Source organism: Neoarius graeffei, chromosome 9, assembly GCF_027579695.1.
Source record: "Neoarius graeffei isolate fNeoGra1 chromosome 9, fNeoGra1.pri, whole genome shotgun sequence".
NCBI lineage: Eukaryota > Metazoa > Chordata > Actinopteri > Siluriformes > Ariidae > Neoarius > Neoarius graeffei.
Genome location: NC_083577.1, coordinates 12,635,739 through 12,660,437, shown reverse-complemented (window position 1 = coordinate 12,660,437; position 24,699 = coordinate 12,635,739). Strand labels below are relative to the sequence as shown.

Here is a 24,699-nt window from a genome sequence, read left to right as displayed (position 1 = left end):
GCAGCCCGACTCTGCAGCCTCCAATGTTTAAGCGAACTGCTGAAACCACAATGTTTAAAGATTAAATCGTAGGCTAATCAAACCAAAGAAAAACACAGCCTTTCCAGGACGTTGTCTGCCGAAGCCTACAAAAGGCTTAATAGCAAAGGTCTTGCTGCAGCTTCAACTTTTCACCTGATCACCTTTCAATAGGCAAATATCATTATTACTACTACTATTAGTAGTAGACAAGTAACCTAGTTACCTAGTATTAGGACAGCCAAATAGTTTCATCAGTGGCCTACGCCGAGCCTGCCCGGGACTAGACAGTAGCGGAGGCTTTATTTATTTATTCCTATCTAGCGCAACAACTTATTCCTTTACATATACTCAAACATAGCACAAGAAAGGGTTCAACAACAGGCAATCACAGCAGCTTGGTGAAGTTCTAAATCACATCGGTGTCAGACCTATGGGCCTACCCCCCCCCCTTTTTTCCTCGGATCTGCATCACTCTCATTATTGACCTTTAGCGCTCCCAGTTGACGGAAATCCGTCGTAGCGATGGAAAACTTTAATCCATGCTGACTGCTCCCCGGGTGCTCTGGTGTGGCTGCCCACTGCTCTGGGTGTGTGTGTGTGTTTTCACTGCTTCAGATGGGTTAAATGCAGAGGATGAATTTCACTGTGCTTGAAGTGTGCATGTGACAAATAAAGGTTTCTTATAATACATTAAAGTTTGCTTCTTCTTCTTTTTTTTTATATATATACATACCTTTGATATCTCCTCCAGCACAGAACGCTTTATCTCCAGTACCTTTAATGAGCACAAGAGCTGTCTCCGAATCATTCTCCCATTTCTGCACAAAAACAAACAATTCATTAATGTAGCTGCAAGCAGCAATTAACAGGCCCAAGCACCAAGGGTGCAGCAACACCCGTTTCACAAGCGAGTCGGGGCGTGGTGATGTCGCATCACTGAATGTACACCCATCCACCTGCTGTTTTATTTTATGCAGTTCTCTAATCAGCCAATGCCTTGACATAAAATCATGCAGATACAAATCAAGAGCTTCCGCTAATGTTTACTTCAAACATCAGAATGGGAAAAATTGTTCTCAAATGCCGCTTTTCCACTACCAACGCAGCTGAGCCGTGCTGAGTTGGGCTGAGTTGAGCTGAGCAGGGCTGTTGGAGTTGCATTTCGACTACAACCGCGCTGAACCGTGCTGGCTGGAAGTGGGTGGACACATTGGGTGGAGTTAGCGAAAGTGGGTGGACGTCACGTGATGTCGTTAAGCAGCGCAAACAGTGACATCAGTGAGCTTTTAAGCGGTAGTCTCACGACCCGAATAGTAAACAATAAACATGGAGGACATGGAGTCGTTAGTGTTGCTGGTCTTGGTGCTGTGGCTTGTTGTCACCGACAACGCCAACAGATACTGGCAAGAGCGTATAGATGAGGCGAGGCGCATAAGGCTTCAGAAATTCTCGTAATTCGTAATTCTTCTTCTTCCGGGTTTACAGATCCCAGCGTGCTCGCGGGGCATGTGTGGGCATGTGAGGACACTCCTCCTCACCAACCAGTGCACAGGGGAGTGTCTGCTCACGCCCCCAGCCTCACTCGGCTCAGTTTGGCTCGCTTCAGCCCCACTCCAAAACCGTGCGAGTTTTAGGGGCTAAGCGGGGCTGAAGCGAGCTGAGTCGTGCTGTTCTTTGGTAGTCAAAACGCGAGCTGTGTCGGGCTGAAGTGAGCTGAAGCGAGCTGAAGTGAGCTGAAAAAGGGTAGTGGAAAAGGGCCATATGTGTGACTTCCACTGTGGCATGGGTGTTGGTTTGAGCCAGATGGACTGGTCTGAGTATTTCAGAAACTGCTGATCTCCTGGGGTTTCCATACACAACAGTCTCTAGAGTTTACACAGAATGGTGTGAAAAACAAAAAAGCACCGCGTGAGCGACAGTTCTGTGGGTGGAAACAAACGCCTTGTTAATAAGAGAGGTCAGAGGAAAATGGCCAGATTGGTTCGAGCTTTTTTTATGCCAGGAAGGATATAGTAACTCATATAATCACTCTTTACAACCGTGGTGAGCAGAAAAGCACCTCAGCATGCAACAGCAGAAGCCCACATTGGGTTCCACTCCTGCAGCCAAGAACAGGAATCTTAATACTAAACTGCTGATGTTGATGTGTGGTAACAAGCACAATCTGCCCTGTTGCATGGGCAAATAATTTAACCAACTTCAATCCCTTGTTGGCATGGAATTCTGGAGACGTTTAAATATTTATATAGTGTGACGGAATGACTGCAGTGATGACGCCTTCCTTAGCTTGTTAATATTAAGATCTTTCAGCAAGTCCATTTCACGTTTTACACTAAAAGCAGAGATTTAGTGCTCTGATCCTGGATAATATCAAGCTCCACTCACAACTGAATCAGCAGATCTTATATAAACACGTACAGTAGATAGTATACACCAGATTAGCTGAACAATGCGAATTTATTTTTATACAAGGGCACCTGTGTGTTATCTCCTGGGGTTTTCACACACAACAGTCTCTAGAGTTTACAATAGAATGGTGCGAAAAACAAAAAAACATCAAGTGAGTAAGCAATAGTTCTGTGGGTGTATCAACAAACGCCTTGTTGATAAGAGAAGTCAGAGGAAAATGGCCAAACTAATTTGAGCTTTTCTGCCAGGAACGATATAATAACTTGTATAATCACTCTTTACAACCGTGGTGAGCAGAAAAGCACCTCAACATGCAACAGCAGAAGACCACATTGGGTTCCACTCCTGCAGCCAAGAACAGGAATCTGAGAGTCAGGAACAAGTTCCTATTAAAGCAGCCGGTGAGTGTATATCTGAACTGTTGACCACGGTGTATGAAATTCAATGGAATTATAACACACTTTCTGATCATTTGATGTAAAATGTTAATCACTGTTATACCTTCAGCTGGGGGTAAATCAGTCGGATCATGGAGAGGTTGAGGGCGTTGAGGACTTTAGGTCTGTTCAGTGTGATCACTCCGGCATTCTCAACTTTCTCAAACAGAACCTCAGAGCTCACTGCACTGCTCATCTGATCACACACACACCCAAACCAAAGAGACAACTTCACAATTATTGGCACATTTTGTGAAAATGAATCCATAAATGGAGAAATGCTTTCAGTGAGCGATACAGCTGTGCTCATAAGTTTACATACCCTGGCAGAATCTATGATTCTTTGACCATTTTTCAGAGAATATGAATGATAACACAAAAACATCTTTTCCACTCATGCTTAGTGGTTGGGTGAAACCATTTATTGTCAAACGACTGTGTTTTCTCTTTTTAAATCATAATAACAACAGAAACTACCCAAATGACCCTGATCAAAAGTTCACATACCCTGGTGATTTTGGCCTAACAACATGCACAGAAGTTGACACAAATGGGTTTGAATGGCTACTAAAGGTAACATCCTCACCTGTGATCTGTTTGCTTGTAATCAGTGTGTGTGCATAAAAGCTGAGTGAGTTTCTGGGATCCAGACAGACTCTTGCATCTTTCATCCAGCCACTGACGGTTCTGGATTCTGAGTCATGGGGAAAGCAAAAGAATTGTCAACGGATCTACGGGAAAAGGTAGTTGAACTGTATAAAACAGGAAAGGGATACAAAAAGATATCCACGGAATTGATAACGCCAGTCAGCAGTGTTCAAACTGTGATTAACAAATGGAAAATCAGGGGCTCTGTTACTGCGCAAATGCCACAAAGTATCTTGCCTACAATACGCCAAACAGCACAGAGACACGCCTCAAAACTTCTGGAACAAGGTAATTTGGAGTGATGAGACCAAAATTGAACTTTTTGGCCACAACCATAAACGTTACATTTGGAGAGGTGTCAACAAGGCCTATGATGAAAGGAGCACCATTCCTACTGTAAAGCACGGAGGTGGATCGCTGATGTTTTGGGGATGTGTGAGCTACAAAGGCACAGGAAACTTGGTCAAAGTTGAAGGAAAGATGAATGCAGCACGCTATCAGCAAATACTGGAGGCAAATTTGCATTCATCAGCCCGAAAGCTGGGCATGGGACGTACTTGGACGTTCCAACATGACAACGATCCAAAACACAAGGCCAAGTCGACCTGTCATTGGCTACAGCAGAACAAAGTGAAGGTTCTGGAGTGGCCATCTCAGGCCAAGTTTACAGTAGACCGTATCTGTCTCGTTTTCTTCGCGGATGCACTGTCCCTTTACATTGAAACGCCGGGAAACGGGAATCCACCAGTGTCCACGTATTCAATCCAGATCGTGTCTGGTCCGGTGCTGTGTAAACATTGAGAATACACGGATACGCTGTGCTGAGCTCTAGCTGGCGTCGTCATTGGACAACGTCACTGTGACATCCACCTTCCTGATTCACTGGCGTTGGTCATGTGACACGACTGCTGAAAAACGGCGCGGACTTCCGCCTTGTATCACCTTTCATTAAAGAGTATAAAAGTATGAAAATACTGCAAATACTGCCCATTGTGTAGTTATGATTGTCTTTAGGCTTGCCATCCTTCCACTTGCAAGTGGTAAGTGATATGCACTGAGATCACACACACAGCGGCTCAGTCCCGAATCACTGCTCGTGCGCTTCACTCGCACGCTCTGTGAGCTGCGCAGGGCCGGAGTGCGCACCCTCCAGAGGGCACTCGCTGTTCAGGGCGGAGTGATTTGGAGCGCAGGATGCCTGCGGAGCCGAGAGTATCCGTGTATTGGCGTTGCTGTGTGCACGCGAATCGTGTATTGGTGTTGCTGTGTGCACGCTAATTGTTTTAAAAACGTTAATCTGATGATCCGCTGATACGGTCTAATGTAAACCCCACCTCAGTCTCTTGACCTCAAGATCATTGAGCCACTCTGGGGAGATCTCAAGCACGCAGTTCATGCAAAACAGCCTAGGAAGGCTTTTTGCCAAGAAGAATGGGCAGCTTTACCATCTGAGAAAATAAAGAGCCTCATCCACAACTACCACAAAAGACTTCAGACTTCATTGATGTTAGAGGGGGCAATACACAGTGTTAAGAACTTGGGTATGTAAACTTTTGATCAGGGTCATTTGGATGTTTTTTGTTGTCATTATGATTTAAAAATAAAAAACACAGTTGTTTATCAATAAATGGCTTCACCCAACCACTAACCATGAGTGGGGAAAAAAGCGTGTTATCATTCATATTCTCTGAAAAAAGGCCAAGAAAGCAAAAATTCTGCCAGGGTATGTAAACTTATGAGCACAACTGTATTTTGAGCTTAAACTTCACGAGTATTTGTGTTTATCAAAGCTGCTTTAGAATGATGACTGTGAATGATTTGCATGAGATAAACACTTTCTGTACAACTCAAAGAGACAGACATATCTTTACGGTGCATTATATTATGCTTTTTTTTTTTTTAGAGAGAGAGATAAAATACCATTTACAAACGTGGTCCTTTCTCTAGACGAAAGGTAAATAGTTTCTCCAGCTGTATGTGTGAAAAATTTCTGAATAACTTTGTGCAAATGTTTCATTTAGAATCTAAATGAAACATTTGCACAAAGTTATTCAGAAATATTTCACACATTTTAGATCATAACTCAGTACTCAATGCTATGAAGGGTGTCAATACTTTTAGTTCACCCCTAAAAACCTCAGAAACAAATGTTTGTTTGTTTTCGGGGTTGTTCTCTCTCACCATGTGTGCTCGTATCCTCTGCAGTCTGTAAACAGATCTCAGGCTGAAAGTGGATTTAAAAAAAATTATGAGTCAATTAAATAAAAAATAATCCTCTTTTTAACATGCAGGAACAGAAATGAGAGAAAAAAAACCCTCCAAAGTTAACGATCATAATGTGGATCAGACTGACACATGATATAGAATTAAAGCTAAATGCTGGCTTTAATTACGGAATCTTTAATATATTAAACGTTTTAAACTGTATATTAGATTATAGTGTGTAGAAAAATATAAAGTAAGACAGCGCGTGCACTATATCACTATTACAATGTCACTGTAATAACAGACTCAAAAATCCATCAATGACTGGACATGAAAATAAAACTAATTTCTCAGTTTCAGCATGAAATAATAAATCATTTTACCTAAGTACAGGCTTAAAACCCGCTAAAGACATAATGAATACGATTAAAAACTTCTCCTGTGTCCGAGTTACACATAAAACCAGTTTTGCTAACGGGTAAACTCCCAATAACAACCCTACACCCTACATAGTTACCCTACAGAGTGTAAAATCTAAAGGGAAACAACAAAGTGCACTACATAGGAAAAAAAGGAAAGTATTTGGTATTCAGGCAGTAGCGCCGTAGAAGAAGAAAGCAAATTTCTTCACCACAGTGACACCTAGAGGACAATAGTAATATTTTAAAAAATTTTAAATAAATAAATTGTAATAAATAAACAAAAAATAATGCATTCATTTACTTAGATGTACAGTATTTCAAACAAGAATTAAAGTTCAAAGTTCAAAATGTTTATTGTCATATGCACAGTAAGGACATCCTCTTGCACAATGAAATTCTTAGTTTGCTGTCCACCATGAATGCCAATTACAAATAAATTAAAATAGGCAGAAGAAATAATACAAAATAAAAGCAATATAGTGCAAAATAAAAGCAAAAAAACAGCAAAAAACACCAGTATAGTACAAAATAAAGGTAAATGTAGTGCAAAATGGGTAGTGTAATACAAGGCAATGATCGGACGTAGCAGCACAAAGGGCAGTAATGTGCAAACATGTGCAAACAATGTAACCAGATGTAAACAGTCAAGGAAACAGCAGCAAAAAGGGTAGTAATATGTAAATGTCAAGTCAAGTTTATCTGTATAGCGCTTTTAACAATAAACATTGTCGCAAAGCAGCTTTACAGAATTTGAACAACTTAAAACATGAGCTAATTCATCTCATCTCATCTCATCTCATTATCTCTAGCCGCTTTATCCTGTTCTACAGGGTCGCAGGCAAGCTGGAGCCTATCCCAGCTGACTACGGGCGAAAGGCAGGGTACACCCTGGACAAGTCGCCAGGTCATCACAGGGCTGACACATAGACACAGACAACCATTCACACTCACATTCACACCTACGGTCAATTTAGAGTCACCAGTTAACCTAATCTGCATGTCTTTGGACTGTGGGGGAAACCGGAGCACCCGGAGGAAACCCACGCGGACATGGGGAGAACATGCAAACTCCACACAGAAAGGCCCTCGCCGGCCACGGGGCTCGAACCCGGACCTTCTTGCTGTGAGGCGACAGCGCTAACCACTACACCACCATGCCGCCATGAGCTAATTTTATCCCTAATCTATCCCCAATGAGCAAGATGGTGGCAAGGAAAAACTCCCTCAGACGACATGAGGAAGAAACCTTGAGAGGAACCAGACTCAAAAGGGAACCCATCCTCATTTGGGCAACAACAGACAACATGACTATAACATTAACAGTTTTAACATGAAGTCAGTTTCACTGATGTTATAACTCTTCATTGATGGAAACATGAGTGCAAAACTGTTCATGACAACTGCAGTTGAATCCAGAGCATCCTCCAAGTGTAACTTTCAGCTGTCCACATGGGGCCGTCCTCCACAGGAGCGATGCGAAGAGACTCGATCCAGCCAGACACAGGGCACCAGAATGGATCAGGCAGGTCCAAGGAGCAGAAGAGGTCAGCATCTCAATCCCAGGACCGACATGTAACTCAGAGGGACAGATTGGGGGGGGGGGGGGGGGGGGGGGCGGGCGGGAGAAAACACAGGTTGTTAGGTATGCCCAGTGTCACCTGAATAAGTTGGAACAGTATGCATTTTGCGCTGAGTACAAGCAGGGACTCCGGCAAAACTAACTATGACAGCATAACTAAAAGGGGAGAGCCAGAAGGTAACACAGGCAAGAGGGAGCCCTGGGACATAAAGCAGCCAGCCAGTACACCGTCAACAAACTCGAGTGAGCAAGCAAGTGGGGGACTGACAGCATCCATCAATCCCAGTTTACCAAAACACTCTATGTCTGAGGACCCTCCAGATCTACTCCTTTACCTCATAAACACCATTAACAAAAGGCTTGACGAAACAGATATGTTTTCAGCTTAAACGCTGAGACTGTGTCCGATTCCCGAACATTACTTGGAAGGCTGTTCCATAACTGTGGGGCTTTGTAAGAAAAGGCTCTGACCCCTGATGTAGCCTTCACTATACGAGGTACCAGCAGATAGCCTGCACCTTTTGATCTAAGTAGGCATGGCGGGTCATAAAGGACCAGAAGTTCACTCAGGTACTGTGGTGCGAGACCATTCAGTGCTTTAAAGGTCAATAGTAATATTTTATAATCAATATGAAATATAAGCAATACTAGAAAAGCATTTGGAGAGCGCAGACCTCCGCCAAGAATCCTTTAAAAAATTCCGGGATCCAGATGGTGATCCGGATCTCATCTCATTATCTCATTATCTCTAGCCACTTTATCCTTCTACAGGGACGCAGGCAAGCTGGAGCCTATCCCAGCTGACTATGGGCGAAAGGCGGGGTACACCCTGGACAAGTCGCCAGGTCATCACAGGGCTAACACACAGACACAGACAACCATTCACACTCACATTCACACCTACGGTCAATTTAGAGTCACCAGTCAACCTAACCTGCATGTCTTTGGACTGTGGGGGAAACCGGAGCACCCGGAGGAAACCCACACGGACACGGGGAGAACATGCAAACTCTGCACAGAAAGGCCCTCGCCGGCCACGGGGCTCGAACCCGGACCTTCTTGCTGTGAGGCGACAGCGCTAACCACTACACCACCGTGCCGCCCCGTGATCCGGATCACCGCCAAAATTTAATGGATTGTTACTTGTGCCCAGTCACACCTCTGGGAAAAATTTCAGAACTTCATAACTTTTTCTGTAATGTTGCTAACAGACAAACCAACCAACAAACAAACAAACCAACACTACCGAAAACATAACCTTGGTGGAGGTAACAATGCAGTGTGGATAAGACAAGGGTGATGTGGTCATATTTTCTAGTTCTAGTAAGGACTCTTGCTGCGGCATTTTGAACTAATTGGAGCTTGTTTATGCACTTATTGGAACATCCAGACAGTAAGGCATTACAATAATCCAACCTGGAGGTAACGAAAGCATGAACTAGTTTTACTGCGTCATGTAGAAACATTAAATTTCTTATCTTAGCAATATTTCTGAGATGAAAGAAAGCTATCCAGGTAATGTTATCAATGTGAGTTTCGAATGAAAGACTGGGGTCAATAATCACTCCGAGGTCTTTTACTGCTGCATGTGAAGAAACAGAAAGGCCATCCAGAGTTACTGTGTAATCAGAAAACTTACTTCTAGCTGCATGTGATCCTAGTACAAGTACTTCAGTCTTGTCAGAGTTAAGCAGAAGGAAGTTAATAAGCATCCAGTATCTAATCAAATCAAATCAAATCAAGTTTATTTGTACAGCGCTTTTAACAATAAACATTGTCACAAAGCAGCTTTACAGAATTTGAACGACTTAAAACATGAGCTAATTTTATCCCTAATCTATCCCCAATGAGCAAGCCTGTGGCGACGGTGGCAAGGAAAAACTCCTTCAGACGACATGAGGAAGAAACCTCGAGAGGAACCAGACTCAAAAGGGAACCCATCCTCATTTGGGCAACAACAGACAGCCTGACTATAATATTAACAGTTTTAACAGGTATAACCCTTCCTGAGTTGTTCGCGCCGAGTCGTTTTTCCCGCGAGTGCCGGCGTTAATTACTAATCCTTTTTTAACTTTTTTCTACAAATAAATTTCCAGTATCCTCTTCATTTTTATTGTACTGTCGCTTTCATTTTTGTACTTTTCACTTTCGCTTTCCTTTTTCCGGTTTTTTCTCTTTCTTTTTTCGGAAGAACGCCGAGACCGGAAGCTTTCTTTTTCTCTCCTCCTGTGTAAAGTCCACAAGCAGAGGCCATCTGATCTGCTTTAATATCAACAGATCTTCATTTAAGGTACGTGAATCTTTTCATCATGGCACACCTTCAGCCTGTTCAGTGTGTTGAGTGCAGGATGTTTAGTCATTCTTCCTCCGTCACTAGCGATAGCTCTATTAGCTTTACTTTTGATAAGTGCAGATTAGTTAGCTCTCTGACGGAGAAGATTGCAGTGCTAGAAGCGCGTGTCCAGGCTTTAGAGCAGGTTAGTGAGTGTGAGAACAGTGTAGTTTCTGTTAGGGAAAGTCTGGACGCCCTAGGTGGAGTTAGTAATCCCCCAACTCCGGCATTAGAGCCCTTACAGCAGGGCGAATGGGTGATGGCTCGGCGGCATAAGCGTAGAGCCAAAGCTACCGCTGAGGCTCACCCACAGGAGCACCACTCCTCTCCGTGTCACGTGTCGAACAGGTTTGCTCTCTTTAGTGATGCACCCACTGAGAAACCTGAAAGAGCTCTGGTTATAGGGGACTCTATCATATGGCATGTGAAATTAGCTCAGCCTTTAGGGGCACCAGCAGCTTTAGTCAGGTGTATACCGGGAGCCAGGGCGTCGGACATAGCAGGTAATCTTAGGGTCCTAGGCAAGCACAGGTTCTCAAAGATAATTATCCATGCAGGAGCTAATGATATATGCCTTCGTCAGTCTGAGGTTACTAAGAGTAACTTTGTAGAGGTGTTTAAATTAGCGAAGGCGATGTCCGATGCTGTAGTATGCTCTGGCCCCATCCCAATGCGGTGTGGCGATGTAGCTTACAGCAGGTTATGGTCGCTGAACTGCTGGCTGTCCAGGTGGTGCTCTGAAAACAGTGTGGGATTTATAGATAATTGGGCTAATTTTGAGGGCACTGCTGGCCTGTTAGGGCGGGACGGTATCCATCCCACTCGGGAAGGTGCTGCTCTCATTTCCTGCAGCATAGGTCATAGTCTCAGAACAGGCCTAGTTAATTTCTGACAATCCAGAGCCAAGGCCAGGGAGCAGATGAACAGGCTAAACCGACTGTCTGCTAGCTGCACAGAGTCGTCACTCAGGGCCCCCTACATCGAGACTGTGTCTGTTCCCCGAGCTCAACAAAAAGGTAGAAATTTTCAGAGAGTTTGTTCTAGTAACCTAATCAAGATAAAATTAGATCATACTGACTGTACAGCTGCTGCCAGCACCTTTGATCTAAAGGTGGGGCTATTAAATATTAGATCTCTTACATCTAAAGCGCTAATGGTTAATGAACTCATTACTGATCAGGAGTTTAATGTACTGTGTTTAACAGAAACATGGATTAAGCCAAATGAATATACAGCATTAAATGAAGCGAGTCCTCCTGGATACAGTTATATACACCAGCCTCGTCTAACTGGCAGAGGAGGAGGCGTCGCGGTTATTTATAACGATTATCTAGGTGTAACACAAAAACCTGGTTATAAATTTAATACATTTGAAGTTCTTCATACTCATATAATGTATGTAGCCTCGAAAAATAAGTCTACCCAGTTAATTCCATTGCTTATTATTTACAGGCCCCCGGGGCCATATTCTGAGTTTCTTTCTGAATTTGCAGATTTTATCTCAGATCTGGTAATTTCCTTAGACAAAGCTTTAGTTGTCGGAGATTTTAATATTCACTTCGATAACCCAGAAGACCCTTTAAAAACAGCGTTTGTGTCCATCTTAGATTCAGTCGGGATTAAGCAGAATGTCATAGGACCGACCCATAATGGTGGTCACACCCTTGATCTAATACTAACATTCAGATTAAACGTAGACAATATAGTCATACTTCCACAGTCTGAAGTTATCTCAGATCATTGTCTAATCTCATTCAAAATATGTCTGAGTAATAATATATGCACCTCACCACGCTACTGTATTAAACGTATTTTCACGTCAACTACTGCACAGAGCTTTATAAATGATCTCCCAGAACTGTCAACTTTGATTGGGTCACTGTCAGCCCCTGCAGAACTTGATCAGGCAACTGAATGCTTAGAGTCAACATTCCGCCATACTTTAGATAATGTAGCTCCTCTAAAAAGGAAAATGGTCAGAGACAAAAAATTAGCACCCTGGTATAATGATGACACTCGCACATTAAAACAGACCACTCGAAAATTGGAACGTAAATGGCGTCAAACAAAATTGGTAGTGTTCAAATTAGCTTGGAAGGAGAGCTTCCTGAAGTATAGAAAAGCTCTTAGTGCTGCGAGATCAACATATTTCTCCTCCCTAATAGAAGATAACAAAAATAATCCTAGATTCCTATTTAATACTGTAGAAAAATTAACCAGGAGTATCTAATGTCCTTTACACATTCCTCAATTCTGTTAAGCTGGTGTCTCTCATCAGGTTTTGCAGAAACATACAACTGTGTGTCATCAGCATAACAGTGGAAACTAATACAATGTTTACGAATAATATCACCCAGAGGTAACATATATAAATAAAAAAGCAACACAGAACTTTGTGGAACACCAAACTTTACTTCAGTACTGTATGTCTAGAAAAATCACCATTTACATCAACATACTGATAGCAATCAGTTAAATAAGACCTGAGCCAGGAGAGGGCCGTTCCCTTAACTCCCACAACATTTAGGCCAAGTTTACATTAGACCGTATCTGTCTCGTTTTCTTCGCGGATGCACTGTCCGTTTACATTAAAACACCTGGAAACGCCGGGAAATGGGAATCCGCCAGGGCCCACGTATTCAATTCAGATCGTGTCTGGTCCAGTGCTGTGTAAACATTGAGAATACGCGGATACGCTGTGCTGAGCTCTAGCTGGTGTCGTCATTGGACAACGTCACTGTGACATCCACCTTCCTGATTCGCTGGCGTTGGTCATGTGACGCGACTGCTGAAAAACGGTGCTGACTTCCGCCTTGTATCACCTTTCATTAAAGAGTATAAAAGTATGAAAATACTGCAAATACTGATGCAAATACTACCCATTGTGTAGTTATGATTGTCTTTAGGCTTGCCATCCTTCCACTTGCAAGTGGTAAGTGACGCGCATACCCGATATGCACTGGGATCACACACACAGCGGCTCAGTCCCGAATCACTGCTCGTACGCTTCACTCGCGCGCTCTGTGAGCTGTGCAGGGCCGGAGTGCGCACCCTCCAGAGGGCACTCGCTGTTCAGGGCGGAGTGATTTGGAGCGCAGGATGCCTGCGGAGCCGAGCGTATCCGTGTATTGGCGTTGCTGTGTGCACGCGAATCGTGTATTGGCGTTGCTGTGTGCACGCTAATCATTTTAAAAATGTTAATCTGATGATCCGCTGATACGGTCTAATGTAAACCCCACCTTAGTCTATCCAGAAGAATGGAATGATCAGTGGTCTCAAATGCTGCACTAAGGTCAAGCAACACAAGTAGCGAGACACAGCCCTGATCAGACGCCAGCAGTAGGTCGTTTACTACTTTAACCAGAGCTGTCTCTGTGCTATGATGAGGTCTAAATCCTGACTGATACATTTCATGGATGTTATTGCTATGTAAATATGAGCATAACTGCTGTGCCACAACTTTTTCAAGGATCTTGGAGATAAAGGGGAGGTTTGATATTGGCCGATAATTGGACAGCTGACAGGGATCAAGGTCAAGTATTTTAATCAGGGGTTTGATAACTGCTAGTTTAAAGGATTTGGTTACATAGCCAATCCTAAGAGAAGAATTTATTATTTTTAGAAGTGGTTCAATTACTTCAGGTATTATCTGTTTGAATAGATGTGTAGGTAAGTGATCTAGTAAACAAGTTGAGGCTTTTGATGCGGAGATTAATGAAAGTAATTCAATTTCTCTAAGGTGAGTAAAATATTCTAATTGCTGATCTGATACAGTTATATTCTTCTCCGTGCCCTCATGGAAGGCGGTCACGTTTCTCTGCCTCTCCTTCCCTTATCTTCCCTGCTTCTGCTTCTGAGGTCTTGTCTGTCCATTGTCTATACTTTTGAGAGACTCTCTCCGCACTGCTCTCCAAACTAAAAATCATGGAATTGATAAACTGGTCTCTTCACGCAATTGACACAATTTTCTCGACGAGAAGCCTGGGTTCGGGGGAGCCGGCCTGTCCTGCCAGAACATTCGCAGCTGGCTACACGATGGACGCGTGGGAGAGGTGGCGGGTCGTGTGCCTGGCGGTTCTTTCTGTGGAGGATATTGAAGACATCTACCTATTCAGAACCATGATTACAGGACTTTTGCTGATTGGATTAGGCATTGCCCTGGTTTATCGAGGAAATCAGAAAATGGTGACAGCTGTCCAAAGCCCCATAAAGCTGCCCGACATGATTGAAGCTGTGGGCAGAGCTGTCAGCACTCAGACTGTGGCTATTGAGAACTTGAACCGCAACATGGATAACATCATGGAGAAGCTTTTGGCTTTGCAAAGGAAAATGGATCGATTTGGAGACCAGAATGGACAAACAGAGTAGTCGTGTAAAAGAATGCGTCTACTCGCCCCAAGACCAAACAATCCCAATCTTATCTGCTTTTGGCTCCCTCAGACAGCACTGGCCTTGGCCAAGGCCATTGCTGGGACAACAACTCCCCCTGAAGATAACTGCAGTGAGACTCGAGATGAGACTTCCCACGTTTGCCACTTTTACCCCCAGTGTGACAAGTGGGTAAGCGCCGTCTTCGGCTGCAGGACCGGACTGCTTGTTTGCGCTGGGTTACCTATACCTCTGCCCCTCCCCCCTTACCCCCTCCCATGATCGCCCCCTCCCTCACCCCCTTCCCCCTCGAGTCCTGAGTTTTCATGTTGTAAAGTGTACTGTGTTATTTTGTGCTTATGTGCTGAGGTGTTTTTTTAATGTTCCCACACTGTACTCCCCACAGGAGCATAGTGTGGGGGTTGCTTTTTTCTCCTCCCTTCCCCTCATGTTACTCTGTATTTTTCATCCCTGTCTTCCTGTCCTGTCTACTCCCCCTGTATCAATTGTATGTATAATGTATGGACGGGTTGACGGCTAATTTCGCTGGTACTTGTGACTAAGTGATAATAAAGCGTTCATTCATTCATTCATTCATTCATTCATTCATTCATTCATATTGTTCACTACAAGGTCACTTACATTGTCTGACCTTAAATTAGTAGTTTGAATTTTTTGTCTTATATTCTCAATTTTGTCATTAAAAAAAATTCATGAAGTCGTTGCTACTACATACTGCAGGTGTGCATGTGTCTATAGTGGAATTATTCCTGGTTAATTTTGCTACAGTATTAAATAGGAATCTAGGATTATTTTTGTTATTTTCTATTAGGGAGGAGAGATATGTTGATCTCGCAGCACTAAGAGCTTTTCTATACTTCAGAAAGCTCTCCTTCCACGCTAATTTGAATGCTACCAATTTTGTTTGATGCCATTTACATTCCAATTTTTGAGTGGTCTGTTTTAAAGTGCGAGTGTCATCATTATACCAGGGTGCTAATTTTTTTGTCTCTGACCATTTTCCTTTTAAGAGGAGCTACATTATCTAAAGTATGGCGGAATATTGACTCTAAGCATTCAGTTGCCTGATCAAGTTCTGCAGGGGCTGACAGTGACCCAGTCAAAGTTGATAACTCTGGAAGATCATTTATAAAGCTCTGTGCAGTAGTTGACGCGAATGTACGTTTAATACAGTAGCGTGGTGAGGTACATATATTATTACTCAGACATATTTTGAATGAGATTAGATAATGATCTGAGATAACTTCAGACTGTGGAAGTATGACTATACTTTCTATGTTTAACCTGAATGTTAGTATGAGATCGAGGGTGTGACTACCATTATGGGTCGGTCCTATGACATTCTGATTAATCCCTACTGAATCTAAAATGGACACAAACGCTGTTTTCAAAGGGTCTTCTGGATTATCGAAGTGAATATTAAAATCTCCAACAACTAAAGCTTTGTCTCAGGAAATAACCAGATCTGAGATAAAATCTGCAAATTCAGAAAGAAACTCAGAATATGGCCCCGGGGGCCTGTAAACAACAAGCAATGGAATTAACTGGGTAGACCTATTTTTCGAGGCTACATACTGTACATTATATTAGTATGAAGAACTTCAAATGTATTAAATTTATAACCAGGTTTGTGTGTTACACCTAGATAATCATTATAAATAACCGCGACGCCTCCTCCTCTGCCAGTTAGATGAGGCTGGTGTATATAACTATATCCAGGAGGACTCGCTTCATTTAATGCTATATATTCATTTGGCTTAATCCATGTTTCAGTTAAACAAAGTACATTAAACTCCTGATCAGTAATGAGTTCATTAAAGGTGCCCTTCCACCAAAAACGTTTAATACTGGCTCTTTTTGAAATACCATAATTCACTCCGAGTTGCATATGCATGCTGCATGTGAAAATGTAATTCTACTCCCATTCCCTGTATTAGCTTATGAAAGAAAATAGTCGGAAAAACGAGCGAATCTGAAAAAGCCCTATGAACTTACGTCACTTCGAAAATTAGTATTCATGGCCTCGCCCACCTTGGCTTGTGACCGCCCACGGGAAGAAAGTTCGGATTTAAGTGCGAGGAGAGATAGCAGAGCCTGTCTCGTCAGTAGCTAACGAAGAGGACCTAACAGCAAGTTGAAAACATGGCTGAACAAGTTCGTGCCTGTGTTATTTGTGGCAGTAACACATCAACGTTGCATTTCTTGCCCAAGATAGAAGAGCTAAAGAAGAAATGGTTGGAATTTATCTTTGGAACACCACCAGCAAAGTATAATGCAACGTTAGTACTGTGTTCTGATCATTTCAACCACAGTGACTTTTCAAACTTCATCAGTAGTGGTTTTGCTTCGAGGTTGTTTTTAATACCTGGATCTGTACCGTCAAGATGATCAACCACCAGCTCACAAGCTGTAAGTAAAACATGAACTTTTTATATGTATGTAGTGAAAATTCATTATGTCTGATTATTGTAACTATTCTTTAAGTTCGTTTCTTAAGACACATATTTTTTAGTATGTTACCTCGTTTGTTGACAGTTTCGGCGAACACTTCCACCTTCTTCAAAACAGTCACCAGATGTCAAGTGGTGAAGTGCCTTATCAGCTGATGTTACTCTATGGAGGCGTGAACGTCCCGCCCAATTTGACAGGTAGTCCACGCCTCCTGCTGTCAGGTCGCTGCCCCAGGACTGCGCTCCAGGTGTGTGACAGCGCGTACGCTCCCTCATCCCGGTTCATAGTCCTCTGCGCCCGCTTACGTATCTCCACTGCCTCCAAAATAAATGCAATGTCATATATGAAATCCCTTGCCGTTCATGCAATAAAGTCTATATTGGTGAAACGGGCAGATGCTTCCACACTCTCAGGAAAGAACACCAATTAGAATGTGAAAAAGAAACAACAAAAAGACTCACAAGATCCGAAAAAGAAAAAGCAAACCAAGAAAACTTAAAATCAGCCATTTCAGACCACTGCAAACGACATAATCATATAATGAATTGGGAAGAGGCCAGAGTCATTCGCGCTGAAGAGAATAGATACCAGCGTTGGATTTTGGAGGCAGTGGAGATACGTAAGCGGGCGCAGAGGACTATGAACCGGGATGAGGGAGCGTACGCGCTGTCACACACCTGGAGCGCAGTCCTGGGGCAGCGACCTGACAGCAGGAGGCGTGGACTACCTGTCAAATTGGGCGGGACGTTCACGCCTCCATAGAGTAACATCAGCTGATAAGGCACGTCACCACTCGACATCTGGTGACTGTTTTGAAGAAGGCGGAAGTGTTCGCCGAAACTGTCAACAAACGAGGTAACATACTAAAAAATACGTGTCTTAAGAAACTAACTTAAAGAATAGTTACATGAACTTTTTGTTCGAAGGTTTTTGTTACAAAATAGCATGTTCATATTCTCCACGTTAGCGTGCATGCCATGGTCACAAGCTAGGCAGGGATGAGAGTTTTCCGCTTTTCGGCGGATTTCCGCTTTTTCTGAGTAAAAAATGACCTTTTTATATTATGCCAAATCCATTGAGAATTTTTTTAAATTAATTTCGGGGGGTTGGGGTATGTTCCTTCATGCTGTTCAAACTTTATTAACTCCAACGATGTTTACACATCATTTGTAAGTCGCCATCTTTAGTCTCGTTTAAATCTCGTTGAATGTGATGTAAAATTCGTGTTATCTACATTGTTATTGGTCAAAACGTCGATGTCGAGACCATAACAGCCAATCAAAACAGTTTTTACAAAGTCACCCACATCCGCTTGTTCTGACCCACTGGAGGTAGCGTCACAGTGCTGTTAGCCAATCAGAGGTAACACGTTTACTGATTGCTGTTAGCCAATCAGAGGTAACATGTTTACATGTCATGAATATTAATGAGTAAGAGCTGAAATCCTGTCGTTCTCCCACCACCCACTCCTCCACCAAACTAGAATAGCCTGAAACAGGAGAACCACAGCATTTTTTTCACCAAAACCGGCTCACAGGGCATTCATTCATACTCGAGACCACCACACAATTAATGAAAAAACGATGCAATGAGACCTTTAACCATTAATGCTTTAGATGTAAGAGATCTATATTTAATAGCCCCACCTTTAGATCAGTGGCAGCTGCTGGTTTTTAAAACAGGGGATGCCCATTTTACGCATTCATCATAAAACCTGTAGGCCGGATATCAAAGCATAGAAAGGTGTGCCCCATTAACATAGTGAACTAGACAACCCCACCTAGTAGCAGAAAGTATTTTTGCTTGTACATTTCATGTTATAGTCTGGCTTGCGGGCGGCACGGTGGTGTAGTGGTTAGTGCTGTCGCCTCACAGCAAGAAGGTCCTGAGTTCGAGCCCCGTGGCCGGCGAGGGCCTTTCTGTGTGGAGTTTGCATGTTCTCCCCATGTCCGCATGGGTTTCCTCCGGGTGCTCTGGTTTCCCCCACAGTCCAAAGACATGCAGGTTAGGTTAACTGGTGACTCTAAATTGACCGTAGGTGTGAATGTGAGTGTGAATGGTTGTCTGTGTCTATGTGTCAGCCCTGTGATGACCTGGCGACTTGTCCAGGGTGTACCCCGCCTTTCGCCCGTAGTCAGCTGGGATAGGCTCCAGCTTGCCTGCGAACCTGTAGAAGGATAAAGTGGCTAGAGATAATGAGATGAGATGAGACATTTCATGTTATAGTCTGGCTTGTGGGTGGCACGGTGGTGTAGTGGTTAGTGCTGTCGCCTCACAACAAGAAGGTCCGGGTTCGAGCCCCGTGGCCGGCAAGGGCCTTTCTGTGTGGAGTTTGCATGTTCTCCCCATGTCCGCATGGGTTTCCTCCGGGTGCTCCGGTTTCCCCCACAGTCCAAAGACATGCAGGTTAGGTTAACTGGTGACTCTAAATTGACCGTAGGTGTGAGTGTGAATGGTTGTCTGTGTCTATGTGTCAGCCCTGTGATGACCTGGCGACTTGTCCAGGGTGTACCCCGCCTTTCGCCCGTAGTCAGCTGGGATAGGCTCCAGCTTGCCTGCGACCCTGTAGAAGGATAAAGTGGCTAGAGATAATGAGATGAGATGAGATGAGTCTGGCTTGCCAGGCTAGTGCCTCATATCCTTAATCAAAAATATCAAACATCCAAAAATCACTGGCTATTCAATGAAGAGCCTTGAACATCATACCCTGATATGCAACACAGAGTCTTTAACACAACACCCAGCTGTGCAACACATCCTTAAACATCTTCTGCAACACAGTCTGGAAATTCATAACCAGGTAAGCTATGCAACACACAGAACCTTGAATATTATACCCAGGTATAACTTATAACACAGAGCCCACCATTCTCTTAACATTACTGAACAATATACACACTTGCTCATTTCATGCCTTTTGCAAGCCCTTTTGAAATTCACCAGGTCCCCAAACCCATCTTTTGACCAAACTAAATTTCCCTGAGAGGGCTTCATCAAAAGACATGGCCAACAGTACATTGTATTAGTCATAGGAGACCCAGTCAACCAGTTCACATTTTCATACCAAGACACCTGAAAAGACCTGTTATGACCTGCTGATTTTTGAATGAGATTAAGCTGGGGCTTTGGTCTGCCTTGCTCTTTAATTCTCACTTTCTCCTCATATGGCAGAGTGTCAAAACGTTTTGACAAAAGCATGTCCACGACGTTTGCCATTATAGCAGATAGATACCAGCTGTTAGCAGCTAGCACTGCAGATCCCAATAAGGCTCAAGCTAGCCTACAACCACATTGATTGAACTACAAATGAAATAAACGAGTGAATTCACGAATGATCAAACTGATAGAATGGATGAAAGTTAACGGAGCACAACGAGTAATATTTACATTTATTTACAAAGTAATGTACAGAGACATCAATGAGAAGAAACGTTTATATGAAAAGAAATTCAGACAGCACTTTGGCACATGACTACACTTTCTCGACATCCGCTAGGGACTGACTGATCATGCTTACCGTGTTCCTCGCCGACGCCGAAGTACAGCGACTGCCCTCCTCATGTCTTTCAAACACCACCTTCAATAATCCTTTATCAGCCTGGCTTCTTGGCCCTCACATGTCCCGTTTACCCCAGAGACATCAATGAGAAGAAATGTTTATATGAAAAGAAATTCGGACAGCACTTTGGCACACGACTACACTTTCTCGACATCCGCTAGGGACTGATTGGTCATGCTTACCGTGTTCCTCGCCGAAGTACAGCGACCGCCCTCCTCATGTCTTTCAAACACCACTTCCAATAATCCTTTATCAGCCCGGCTTCTTGGCCCTCCCAATGTCCCGTTTACCCCCAGAGATACCCGGCTTCCCTGGAAGTGACGATTTTGTCGATTTTAACCAATAACAACTAGCCGAAATTGGCTGTTCAGAGCCGTCTCGTAGACTGCAACGGATACCCGGCTACCAGTACATAGAGCCTATTGAAATAAGAAAGGTTACAGCCTGGCAGCAAAGGTGATTCTCGTAGCGAACTGCAAGTTCGCCAGACATCACTCAAATAAGTTACAGGATGACATAGGGATAGTTGTGAACGTAAATACAATCTTGGGCATATATTATGTTATGCAAGTTATTGTTTTAATGAGAATTCAACGTCGTAGACACCGCAGTTTGGGTAGAGAATTTTAGGGGAAGTTCGGCTTCCCTTGTTGTCTCTGAGAAATCGCCCCTGCTTTAGATCAAAGGTGCTGGCAGCGGCTGTACAGTCAGTAAGATATAATTTTATATTGATTAGGTTACTGGAACAAACTCTCTGAATATTTCTACTGTTGAACTCGGGGAACAGACACAGTCTCGATGTGTGGACCCTGAGTGACGACTCTGTGCAGCTAGCAGACAGTCGGTTTAGCCTGTTCGTCTGCTCCCTGGCCTTGGCTCTGGATTGTCAGAAATTAACTACAGTGCTGCTTGAAAGTTTGTGAACCCTTTATAATTTTCTATATTTCTGCATAAATATGACCTAAAACATCATCAGATTTTCACACAAATCCTAAAAGTAGATAAAAAGAACCCAGATAAACAAATGAGACAAAAATATTATACTTGGTCATTTATTTATTGAGGAAAATGATCCAATATTACATATCTGTGAGTGGCAAAAGTATTTGAACCTCTAGGATTAGCAGTTAATTTGAAGGTGAAATTAGAGTCAGGTGTTTTCAATCAATCAGGTGTGAGTGGGCACCCTGTTTTATTTAAAGAACAGGGATCTATCTGATCTTCACAACACATGTTTGTGGAAATGTATCATGGCACGAACAAATGATATTTCTGAGGGCCTCAGAACAAGCATTGTTGATGCTCATCAGGCTGGAAAAAGTTACATAGCCATCTTCTAAAGAGTTCGGACTCCACCAATCCAGTCAGACAGATTGTGTACAAATGGAGGAAATTCAAAACCATTGTTACCCTCCTCAGAAGTGGTCGACCAACAAAGATCACTCTAAGAGCAAGGCGTGTAATAGTCAGCGAGGTCACAAAGGACCCCATGATACCTTCTAAGCAACTGAAGACTTTTCTCACATTGGCTAATGTTAATGTTCATGAGTCCACCATCAGGAGAACACTGAACAACAATGGTGTGCATGGCAGGGTTGCAAGGAGAAAGCCATTGCTCTCCAAAAAGAACATTGCTGCTCATCTGCAGTTTGCTAAATATCACATGAACAAGCCAGAAGGCTATTGGAAAAATGTTTTGTGGATGGATGAGACCAAAATACAACTTTTGGTTTAAATGAAAGGTGTTGTTTGGAGAAAGGAAAACACTGCATTCCAGCATAAGAACCTTATCCCATCTGTGAAACATGGTGGCAGTAGTATCATGGTTTGGGCCTGTTTTGCTGCATCTGGGCCAGGATGGCTTGCCGTCATTGATGGAACAATGAATTATGAATTATACCAGCGAATTCTAAAGGAAAATGTCAGGACATTTGTCCCTGAACTGAATCTCAAGACAAGGTTGGTCATGCAGCAACACAACGACCCTATACATACAAGTTGTTCTACCAAAGAATGGTTAAAGAAGAATAAAGTTAATGTTTTGGAATGTCAAAATCCTGACCTTAATCCAATCAAAATGTTGTGGAAGGACCTGAAGTGAGCAGTTCATATGATGAAACCCACCAACATCCCAGAGTTGATCAACACTTTAAATGTTTAGTTGCAGTTATTGCTGCACAAGGGGGTCACACCAGATACTGAAAGCAAAGGTTCACATACTTTTGCCGCTCACAGATATGTAATATTGGATCATTTTCCTCAATAAATAAATGACCGAGTATAATATTTTTCGCATTTGTTTAACTGGGTTCTCTTTATCTACTTTTAGGACTTGTGTGAAAATCTGATGATGTTTTAGATCATATTTATGCAGAAATATAGAAAATTCTAAAGGGTTCACAAACTTTCAAGCACCACTGTAGACCTGGTCTGAGACTATGACCTATGCTGCAAGAAATGAGAGCAGCACCTTCCCAAGTGGGATGGATACCATCCTGCCCTAACAGGCCAGCAGTGCCCTCAAAATTAGCCCAATTATCTATAAAGCCCATACTGTTTTCAGAGCACCACCTGGACAACCAGCAGTTCAGTGACCATAACCTGCTGTAAGCTACATCGCCATGCCACATTGGGATGGGATAGGGCCAGAGCACACTACAGCATTAGACATCGCCTTCACTAATTTAAACACCTCTACAAAGTTACTCTTAGTAACCTCAGACTGATGAAGGTGTATATCATTAACTCCTGCATGGATAACTATCTTTGAGAACCTGTGCTTGCCTAGGACCCTAAGATTACCTGCTATGTCCGGCGCCCTGGCTCCTGGTATACACCTGACTAAAGCTGCTGGTGACTCTAAAGGCTGAGCTAATTTCACATGCCGTATGATAGAGTCCCCTATAACCAGAACTCTTTCAGGTTTCTCAGTGGGTGCATCGCTAAGGAGAGCAAACCTGTTCGACACGTGAAGCGGAGAGGAGTGGTGCTCCCATGGGATAGCCTCATTGGTAGCTTTGGCTCTATGTTTATGCCGCTGAGTCATCACCCATTCACCCTGCTGTAAGGGCTCTTATGCCAGAATTGGGGGATTACTAACTCCACCTAGGGCATCCAGACTTTCCCCTACAGAAACTACACTGTTCTCATTCTCACTGGCCTTCTCTAAAGCCTGAATATGTGCTTCTAAAACTATAATCTTCTCCATCAGAGAGCTAACTAATCTGCACTTATCACAAATAAAGCTATCGCTAGCAACGGAGGAAGAATGACTAAACATCCTGCACTCAGCACACTGAACAGGCTGAAGGTGTGCCATGATGAAAGGATTCACGTACCTTAATCAAAGATCTGTTGATATTAAAGCAGATCCGATGTGGATGGCCTCCGCTTGTGGTCTTTACGCAGGAGGAGAAAAAAGAAAGCTTCAGGTCTTGGCATTCTTCTGAAAAAAGAAAAAAAACGGAAAGAGGAAAGTGGAAAGTACAAAAAGGAAAGCTCATCTCATTATCTCTAGCCGCTTTATCCTGTTCTACAGGGTCGTAGGCAAGCTGGAGCCTATCCCAGCTGACTACGGGCGAAAGGCGGGGTACACCCTGGACAAGTTGCTAGGTCATCACAGGGCTGACCACATAGACACAGACAACCATTCACACTCACATTCACACCTACGGTCAATTTAGAGTCACCAGTTAACCTAACCTGCATGTCTTTGGACTGTGGGGCAAACCGGAGCACCCGGAGGAAACCCATGCGGACACGGGGAGAACATGCAAACTCTGCACAGAAAGGCCCTCGCCGGCCACGGGGCTCGAACCCGGACCTTCTTGCTGTGAGGTGACAGCGCTAACCACTACACCACCGTGCCACCCAAAAAAGGAAAGCTAAAGTACAATAAAAAATGAAGAGGATACTGGAAAATTATTTGTAGAAAAAAAGCACAGTTTACAGGGAGGTAGTCCATGGTTATAGACTCCTGTCAGCTGTTCAGGAGTCTGATGGCAGAGGGAAAGAAAGAGTTCTTTAGTCTGACAGTCTTACATTTCACACTTCTGTACCTCTGGCCTGAGGGAAGAAGTATGAACAGTCCGTGCTGGGGGTGGGTGGGGTCTTTGAGGATGGAGGCAGCTCTCCTGTGGACTTTGCGGTGGTAGATGCTCTGCAGAGAGGGCAGTAGAGTTTTGGTGAGCCTCTCAGCAGTCTTTATCACCCTCTGCAGGCATTTGCGGTCCATTGCTGTAGCGCTG

At 43.4% G+C, this 24,699-nt stretch overlaps 1 protein-coding gene across 2 annotated transcripts in view; it reads right to left on the bottom strand.

Moving 5' to 3' along the window:
- Positions 1–6,199, bottom strand: part of hibch (3-hydroxyisobutyryl-CoA hydrolase) — a 116,337-nt gene extending 110,138 nt beyond the window's left edge. The window contains exons 1-4 of one of the 2 annotated variants that reach the window (XM_060929014.1): positions 6,104–6,199; positions 5,697–5,739; positions 2,932–3,063; positions 755–839 (exon numbers count right to left, since the gene is read on the bottom strand). In XM_060929014.1, coding sequence (XP_060784997.1) covers positions 755–839; positions 2,932–3,063; positions 5,697–5,739; positions 6,104–6,135 — 292 coding nt within the window. In that variant the 5' untranslated portion in view covers positions 6,136–6,199. Of the gene's footprint in view, positions 1–754; positions 840–2,931; positions 3,064–3,453; positions 3,562–5,696; positions 5,740–6,103 lie in introns of those variants that run through there. The other variant, XM_060929015.1, reaches the window with a different exon arrangement.
- Between the last annotated feature and the right edge of the window lie 18,500 nt (positions 6,200–24,699).